Genomic DNA, 9,409 nt, shown 5'->3' on the forward strand with positions numbered 1-9,409 from the left:
GGCATGTGCCACCATGCCCGGCTAATTTTTTCTGTTTTTAGTAGAGACATGGCCTTGCTCTTGCTCAGGCTGGTCTCTTATTTTATTATTATTAATTTTTTTTCTTTTTGGTAGAGACGAGGGTAGGGGAGTGGTCTCACTCTTGCTCAGGCTGGTCTCAACTCCTGAGCTCAAGCAATTGTCCCACCTTGGCCTCCCAGAGTGCTAGGATTACCGGTGTGAGCCACCCTGGCCCACCTCATTTCCCTTATAATAGGCTCCTTGTACTCTGCTATGGGAAGATGTTGCTGCTCAGAGAGGTTAAGAGACCTGCACAAGGTCCCATAGTGGCAGAGCTGGGAGTCTGCTCAGGGTTGTATACCTGCAAAGTCTGCAATCCATCCATTACCTGGATGCTTACAAAGGCAAGTTTCTAACTTTGCTTTCAAAGCAAGTTCCTATCAGCTCTGTGGGCAGGGCGGGACTGGTGTGTATTGTACAGAGGGGTTGGGGCCTGCTCCAATTCCCCTGAGTCTGCAGTGGAGCTGGGGCCACGCCCCGGGCTCTCCAGTCTGCTGCGGGGGCGTGTCCCCAGGGAGCTGGGAGTCCAGGCCCGGTTTTGCATCAAGCCCTGCAGAGGTGTTTCCTCCTCCTTAGCGGCGGGGCAACTGCTGTGGGCCGCGGGTTGAGTCAGCCTTAGTCTCTCACTGCTCTTCTCCAGGTCCCTGAAACTTGGCCCAGGGGAGCTGGAGCCTCCTACGAAAGTGTCCTCCCATACTGGACTCCTACAGGTAACACCTTGGTGCTAGGGTCCCCTGTCAGGGTCCAGAAGGGCAGGCACTGCCACCTGGTATCCTGAGCACCCTCGGGCACCTTGGGACCTTGGGGTGGGGGAGGCGGGAGCATGTCTGGGACTGGAACAGCGGGCAGATGGATAGACCCTCCTATTGACCCGTGGGTCTGTCTTTTACTGTTGAAGCAGCAGGGAGGACTAGATACTGGATTCTGCCTCTGGACAGAGAGAGGACTGTGGGGAGGAGGTGGTTCTGGGGACACTGGGCTCAGATCCCTTGGCCCAGCCCAGGCTCAGGGCTGCCAAACATCCCCCGACTTCTACCCTCAGACCCACGTATCTGGTGGCCCCTGGAGCACCAGAGGACACACCACAATACATAGCCCAGTCACACATACAGCATAGGAGGAAATGCGCACTGTGCACACACCCACATAGCACTGTCACCCAGAAAGTCACTGAACACAACACATAGACAGTATAGTTCCCCATGTAGTATCGCAGTGCGACGAGACACACAGGCACACACACAGTGAAACAACATTCACACATGCAAACTGCACATAAACTCCACAGTACACAGACACGCCCACCACGCCCAGACTCGCACGCCAGACAACGCGGCAGAGACAGAAACTGGGGCTCACGCGCCATTCCACAGAGGGGCCCAAACTGCGTTTGTAACACCCAGTGCTTTGGACATAAGAGTTCATGAAAATTGTTAATGTTGAGCACACGGTTATTCACACAGTCAGTGTTATATACCATATGGACGTGCAGAAACCTCAGGCTCCTGGGACGGGTCATTGTGGCATGAGGGCTCACTTGGGCTTGACACTGACTCAGCTGGGAGGGGACAGAGCTCAAGAGGCGGCAGGCACAAGCCAGGACCTGCCTGCGAGCCGCCTCTTCCATCCTAGCCCCACCTGGAGCCCTGGCATGGAAGGGGCAGGAAGCAAAGGAGAGACTGCCCAGTGGGCTCAGACCACAGTTGTGGCCGAGTCATGGGCCCCCTGCCACGTCCACATGCCCCTCAGGACTGGGCAAATGTTTTCCTTCCGGAGTCACTGTGGTACCTGGGCACGAGTTGCTTTGCCAACCTAGGCCTCCACCGCCGGGCCCCCAGCCAGGTCTAGGGCGGGAGCCGGAGGACTGTGTGGCCAGAGCAGAGGGGCCCAGGGGCTCTGGGCAAAAGGGCAGGGCCAGCAGCGGGGGCATCCCTGCACTGGAGGCCTCAGTAGGCTTGGGTGCAGCAGTTACCTCGGGGGAGGAAGTGGGGGTGTGGGCTAGGGAGGAGGTTGCCTCAGACAGGAAGGCCAAATGGGCCAGGGCAGGGTGGAGGTGAAGGGTGAAGGGACGGGGGGTGGGGGGGTGGGGGGGGTGGTAGGGGAGGTTGCCAGAGCAGGGGGTGAGCAGGTGTGTGTGTCTGGGTGGGTGGGTGGTTGTGTATGTGCATTCCCGGGTGTGCAGGTATATTTCTGTATTTAATTAATCAGACTTGTACCAACTATCTGTTGTGTGTGTGCAAAGTACTGGCTTTGAGGGTGATTCACTGTCCCTACCTTTAAGGAGCTCACAACCCAGTTAGATGGGCAGTGTTTGTGTGCAAACGTCTGTGTGCGTATATCTAGGGACATATTTGTCCCCCGACTTATTTTTGTATAGGTGAACCTATCTGGATGGGCCCCTGTCCCCCTGTCCGCCTTTGTGTGCACATGCCATGTGCAGGTTTAAGGATGTGTGCACATGTCTCTCTCTTGGGCATAGGTTTCTGCCTGTGTCTGCAGAGGTCCCTTCATGGGGGAACAGGTGTGTGTGCCTGTCTTTATACAGGTATCAGTGTGCATGTGTGACTGGGTATTTGTGCCTACATGGATCAGTGTATGGATGCATGTCTCTGTACACTTCTTTGAGTGTGTCCCTGAGTGTGTTCATGGGCCAGTGTATGTATAAGTCCATGGGTGTATCCCACCCCACCTTGACCTCAGCCTTCCTGGGGTTGTACGCTACCCACCACCTGGGCATATGTTTGGGGAGAAAAGGGCAGTTGGCTCCAGGATGTGCTGTGTGTTTGTGCAGGCCTCAACCTGGCCCTTGGTCTGCCCCCAGGGAGCCACGTGTGCCCAGCTGGGGCACGGCCCCAGCTGATGCCCCAGAGGGGGCACCCATCTCAAGAGGGGCTTTGGGTTCTGCCCTCCCTCCCAATGGAGCATGAGCCAGAACCTGAGGCTGAAGGACTGTTGGACCTCAGCTTCCTGACGGAGGAGGAGCAAGCAGCCATTGCTGAGGTCCTCAAGCGAGATGCCCGCCTGCGCCAGCTGGAGGAGGGGCGGGTCAGGTGAGGCAGGGAGACCCAGGCCAGGGGAGCACCGGGAGTTACTAAATGAGTACACAGTGCCCCTGGAGTGCAGGCGGAATGTTCCTGGGAAAGAGCCTGAGCCTGGGAAGCAAGAGACCTGGGACACCCCTTGAATGCCTCCCAACCTGCTGCCTGGCAGATGTCTGAGTGGTTCTTGGTTTCACCCTTTGGTCCCCTCTGGCCTTGGCCAGCTCAGAGCTCATCACCTTTCCCAGGGTGGCTGCACTAGCTCCCTTGTGAGGGTCCCTCCAGCCCACCCGCCATGCTGCAGCTGGAGCTGCCCAGATCTGTCCTTAATATCCCTGCTGAAACCCACCCCCGCCGGACTGTCCACAAGGCCTCTCTGATTGGTCCATGCCAGCCTCCACCATCTCATCTTTCTCCATAGCCCCCACCCAACACACACACACAAAGTATCCACACAGCACCGGCTGCTCCCCAGTCTCTGAACACACCTGTCACTTCCAAGCCTGTGCTGTTCCTTCTTTCTGGAAGAGCACAGTGGCCTTTCCCAACAGCATTTGGGGACAGATACTTCCTAGCTATGTAACCTTGGGCAACATACCTGACCTCCCTGAGTACCACACTCCTCATCTGTAAAATGAGGCTGGGGAGTCCTACCTCACAGAATTAAGAGGGATTATGCAAGTATGGTCCACAGTAATTACCTAATTGTTATCCTTCTCTACCTGGACAATTCCTTTGTCCTTTAAGAGCAATTCAAATGTCACCTCCTAGATTCTCACAGGCAGAGCTGGCCCTTCTTACATCTGTCACATCACCTACCTCGCTACGGTGTGCTTGTCTCTTCTGGGTTCATCTCCCCAGCAGCCTTGGCTCCTCCAGAGCATGGATCAAGTCTAATTTGCTGCTGGGTCCCTAGTCCCTATACAGAGACTGGTACAGAGTGGGTGGCAGGAATGGTGGTTGGGTGAGTAGTGACAGCCACACTCTCCCCCATCCTCTAGCAAGCTCCGGGCCTCGCTGGTGGACCCTGGGCAGCTGAAGATCCTGACAGGGGACTGGTTCCAGGAAGCACGCTCCCAACGGCACCACCATGCACACTTCGGCTCTGACCTTGTCCGAGCCTCTATCCGCAGGAAGAAGAGCTCCAGGGGTGAGGGAGGATCCCCAGGGTGGGCAAGCCTTTGCAGTCCAGGGCACTGGCTGTCTGTGGGCAGGGAGAGAGGGCTCCTGGGCTCCCATCCTGGCTGCCCCAATACTGTGTGTCTTTGGGTGGGCAATGCCCCTCCATGGGCTACGGGAGGTGGGTGGGTATCTCCAAGGGCCTCTGCTGTGAGTCACAGACAAACTTCCTGAGAAGGGGGCTCACAGAGCTTCTTACCTGGGCCCAGGAGACCAGGCTGTGGGCAGTGATGGGGAGGCTGAGGCTGCTGGGAAAGAGAACGAAGAGGAGCCAGAGCCCAGGTGAGGACATGACTTGGGAGAGGAGAGAAGCTGCCTACTGGCCACCTGGATCTCCTCCCTGAAAACTATGTCTCCCTACTGCTAGGCACCCCATAGATGAGGCCCCCCAAGAGAGGCTCAAGGAGACTGAGGTGAGTAAGGAAGGAAGGAGTTACTAAATGAGTACACAGTGCCCCTGGAGTGCAGGCGGAATGTTCCTGGGAAAGAGCCTGAGCCTGGGAAGCAGGAGACCTGGGACACCCCTTCCCTTGTCTGGGCCCCAGCATCCTCCTTGGTGAAAGGTTGGTGTGGAGCCGGGCTCTAGGGGAACTGGTGAATATTAGGAGAGGGGCGGGACTGAGCTGGGAGGTCGGGGACTCAGATGGTACTGCACTCCCCCCGCCCCCGCCCACTGACAGGCTAGGAGTCAGGCGGGGCAGGCAAGGTGTGAGGGGCGTGAAGTACAGGTCTGACTGGTCCTGCAGCTCTGCCCTGAGGGCTGCCCTAAATCTGAAGCTGGGGTATCTGGCGGGAGCCTCTGACCGGGTCACCCCAGCATGACCTTTGACCCTTCCTCACTGGCTCCCAGTGTGACCTCTACCCCTCCCTTCTTTCAGGGACCTGATTTCCCATCGCCATATGTTCTCCTAAAGGGTTCAGATCAGGAGGAGGAGGCCCAGGCCCAGGAAGGTGAGTGGGAGCATGTGTTGCGGCACACACAGAGGTTTCAGGGATCAGAGGCAGCTCTAACTGACCCCAAACACCTGTGCTCACCCTCCTCCTCCTGCGTTGTGTGGGGGGGTTCCGTGTGGCTTCCATGGGCAACCACTGGGCAGCACCGGGGCCTGAATCCGCAGGTCACCGGGGTTGCAAACCAGTCCCTCCAAATTTGCTCAAGGGCGGGCAGGAGAGGGGCTCGCTCAGCAGCCTGTGCTCCACTCCAGCCCCCGGCCAAGGGGGCGTGCAGGTCTGCGCGGAGGAGGCGGACTCGGAGCTGGAGCCCGCGTTGAGGGTAGAGCAGGAGCTGCTACCCCCGCAAGCCCAGGTAGGCGGGAGCGGCCCACGGCTGCTCTCAAGACCCGGAGCGGACTCTAGGCGGGGAGTGCTCCTGCCCAGGGCTGCGAGCTATCTGCGACCCAGTGCGGTCGGGGGACTGGAAGGGAAAGAGGAGCCGCCCCCGACACTTCTCCCCTCTCCGGACCAAGGCTGCACCCAAGATCCTGGAGAACTGGGAGGAGGCCCCGGGGTCTGGCCCCGCACTGGACCGCATGCTCAGCAGCAGCTCCTCCGTGTCCAGCCTGAACTCCTCCACGGTGAGAGGGTGAGGGAGAAAGCCTGGGGGAGACTGGAGGTGGGTGCTTCCTCCCTCCACGTCCCGACGCATAGCCCCAGCCGGACCCCGCGCTCGCCCTGGGACCCAGCGCTCCCGCCCCCATGCCGGGGTCTGAACCCTCTGCGCTCCCCCAGCCCCGACGTGAGCCCCGCGCGCGCCCTGACTGCCGCCCTCCCCCGCCCGCAGCTGAGCGGCAGCCAGATGAGCCTGTCGGGGGAGGCCGAGGCGGTGCCGGTGCGCGGCTCCGTGCACTTTGCGCTGCGCTACGAGCCGGGCGCCGCCGAGCTGCGCGTGCACGTGATCCAGTGCCAGGGCCTGGCCGCCGCGCGGCGCCGCCGCTCCGACCCGTGAGTGCCCGCCCTGCTCCCCTCCGGGCGGTGCGGAGACGCGAGGGGGCCGCTCTCGCAGCCCAACACGCCACTCAGCTTTCTCGGCCTTGGGTGCCTCATCTTCGAAATGGGAATGGCAGCGTGTGGGAGGCGTGGGGTTGCGGGAGGTGATCCCGTAAGACGCCTGCAGCGCGAGGCCCAGGGCTGGGAGCAGGCTGGCAGGGCCCCTCCTGACCGCGGGCTCTCACCTCCCTCGCCCCAGCTACGTCAAAAGCTACCTCCTCCCGGATAAGCAGAGCAAGCGCAAGACGGCCGTGAAGAAACGGAATCTGAACCCGGTCTTCAACGAGACTCTGCGGGTAAGGCTGCGACGACGGTGCGGTTCCCTTAATGAGCAGGATGCGCCTTCCTGCGGATCGGCGTGGCGGGAACACCCTCCATTCTGCCAGAGCGTCAGACCCCATTAACGCGTTCCCCGCTGTGTCTTTAAAAAAATATTTTTTAAAAAACTAGTTAAAGCCGGGCTTGGTGGCTCACGCCTATAATCCCAGCGCTTTGGGAGGCCAAGGCGGGAGGATCGCTTGAGGCCAGGAGTTCAAGACGAGCCTGAGCACCATAGAGAGACCTCGTCTCTACTAAAAATTAGAAAACTTAGCCGGGTGTGGGGTGTGGTGGCATGCGCCTGTAGTCCCAGCTACTTGGGAGGCTGAGGCAGGAGGATCGCTTGAGCCCAGGAGTTTGAGGTTACAGTGGGCAAGGATGGCGCCACCGCACTCTAGCGGGGGCAACAAAGTTAGACCCTGTCTTAAAAAAAAAAAAATAAAGTCAAATGCAGTAGTGAGAAACGGAGAAAGAGTAGAGCAAAGAGTTCCATTTGTAACTGACTGTGAACAATCAATTGAGATAACTCAGGACTTTCGGGCCAGCCCAGTTTGTTAGTCTTGTGGTAGGCCTGGTGATAGTCCAGGCCCCTATTAATGCCCTCGGGGCTCCCCAGGATTCCATCCTGCTAGGAGCTCGGTAGGACCCGCCCCTGTCAACACTCTGGGCCACCAGCGCTGCTCCACTGAAAAGCACCTCCTGTCCCCAGTACTCCGTCCCGCAGGCCGAGCTCCTGGGCCGCGTGCTGAGCCTGTCGGTGTGGCACCGCGAAAGCCTGGGTCGCAACATCTTTCTGGGCGAAGTTGAAGTGCCCCTGGACACGTGGAATTGGGACTCTGAGCCCACCTGGCTCCCCCTACAGCCGCGGGTGAGGCAGCCGGGCGCGTGGGGAGACCTGCGGCACGGATCTCCCGCCTTCACCCTACCGGGCTTTCCAGAACCTCCCCGGCCTCACAATCGTAGGCCCCTTGCCTGTGGGTGCTAGGATCCCCAGGGCCCTTCTCTGGAGGCCCCGCCCCCGCTAACCACACCCCAAGGCTTATGGAGACCCCACCCCCTTGAGGCCCTTTCCCTTAGGCCCTGCACCCACCCCACGACGAGCCCACCTCCCGCAGGTCCCACCCTCTCCCGACGAGCTTCCCAGCCGCGGGCTGCTCTCCCTGTCCCTCAAGTACGTCCCCGCCGGCTCGGAGGGTGAGTGACCGCCCCGCGAGAGGCCAAGCTGGATGGGCCCTGGGAGGCGGAAGACTCCTGTCCGGCGAGGGGGTGGACTCTGTCTGGGGGCGGGCCTGAGCTGAGCCTCTCCGCAGGCGCGGGACTGCCCCCGAGCGGGGAGCTGCACTTCTGGGTGAAGGAAGCTCGGGACCTCATCCCACTGCGCTCGGGATCCCTGGATACTTACGTGCAGTGGTGAGGAGAGGGGCTACCTGCTTTCCTTCCTTTTGCAGTGGAACTCCCAACCTCCGAACCCCTAGTAATCAACCCTTGACCCCCCAGCCTGGGCTTTGACAACAGAGCAGGAGTGAAGGGGCCAGCTTGAGCAAAGGCCTGAAGTCAGGAAAATTGACGACCCCTTTCAGGAGCTGCATTTCAGGGTGCCTGGGGCCTGTAGGACTCGGAGATCTGAGGCTGAGAGGCAGCAGAAGCCCCTCGGAGAACTGGAAAGCCAGGCTGTGGGGCTTGGCCCTGAACTTGTAGTTCAGTGGTTTTCAAAGTAAGCTTTTGGGGACACCTCTAGGGATGCCTCCAGGTGCTGCCCCACCCTCAGAGAGAGAAATGGAGGTAGACCAATCCTGTTCTAGCTCCTAACCCTGATTCAGCCAGAGGCATTCTGTTTTTCTTTCAGGTATTGTACCTTTGAGAATATTTTATTTTGCAGAGAGAGTTCTGAGGCTTTGAAAACTTCGGAAACTATGGGGAGGGGGGCGGGCGGGCGGTAGGGAGCCAGTGAAAGTCACTGAGCCAGGAAGTAGCAGAATTGCATTTCAGAGACATCACTCTGGGGTCCTGTGAATAGGAGTTGAATCTTTAAAAGGCAGGAGCCCTGAGAGGAGGCTGGTGCAAAGGCCCCAGGGCAGTGAGGGCTTGAGGCCTGGTCTCAGGCAGGAGCCAGGGGACATGGACATATGTGAGGGAGAATGGGTAGGACTTGGTGACTGGTTGCCTCTAGGGAAGTGTGAGAGGGTGGTGGTCACCTGATGCCAGCCCACCTCCCCCACAGCTCGGTGCTGCCTGATGACAGCCGGGCCAGCCGCCAGCGTACCAGGGTGGTTCGTCACAGCCTCAGCCCCGTGTTCAACCACACCATGGTTTACGACGGCTTTCGGCCTGCTGACCTGCGCCAGGCCTGTGCTGAGCTCTCCCTCTGGGACCACGGGGCCCTGGCCAGCCGCCAGCTGGGGGGCACACGCCTCAGCCTGGGCACTGGTAAGCAGGGCAGGACCCTGAGGGGAGCCAATACTGGGTGGCCTTGGGCCCTTTTCTGCCCTTTCCTGAACTTTGGAGTCCACTGAGAACTGGGAGTGACTGGGAACAGTGTATAATCTGGGACCAGGCAGGTGTTTCTTGGGCCCTGAGGTGCCCAGCGTGACCATGCCCTCGACCCCTGCCCGCCCACATCCAGGCAGCAGCTACGGGCTCCAGGTGCCCTGGATGGATTCCACACCTGAGGAGAAGCAACTGTGGCAGACACTCCTGGAGCAGCCGTGCGAGTGGGTGGATGGCCTTCTACCCCTCAGAACGAACCTGGCCCCCAGGACGTAGCCCTACCAACCCCTCTCTCTGGACCTCCCTCTCAGGGTCTGCCCTCCGCTAAAGTCAATAAAGTC

The 9,409-nt window shown here is 59.7% G+C and overlaps 1 protein-coding gene across 1 annotated transcript; it reads left to right on the forward strand.

Annotated features, from left to right (window-relative positions):
* Positions 1-712: 712 nt before the first annotated feature.
* On the forward strand, positions 713-9,395 carry SYTL1 (synaptotagmin like 1). The gene is made up of 15 exons (XM_069479637.1): positions 713-770; positions 2,882-3,110; positions 4,100-4,248; positions 4,487-4,559; positions 4,645-4,690; positions 5,192-5,228; positions 5,483-5,582; positions 5,737-5,851; positions 6,058-6,218; positions 6,463-6,559; positions 7,291-7,449; positions 7,697-7,775; positions 7,892-7,991; positions 8,803-9,008; positions 9,205-9,395. Exons 2-15 carry the CDS (start codon positions 2,920-2,922, stop codon positions 9,342-9,344), a joined length of 1,653 nt encoding a protein of 550 aa, XP_069335738.1. The 5' UTR covers positions 713-770; positions 2,882-2,919; the 3' UTR covers positions 9,345-9,395.
* Positions 9,396-9,409: the final 14 nt, after the last annotated feature.

This window comes from Eulemur rufifrons, chromosome 8 (assembly GCF_041146395.1).
Source record: "Eulemur rufifrons isolate Redbay chromosome 8, OSU_ERuf_1, whole genome shotgun sequence".
NCBI lineage: Eukaryota > Metazoa > Chordata > Mammalia > Primates > Lemuridae > Eulemur > Eulemur rufifrons.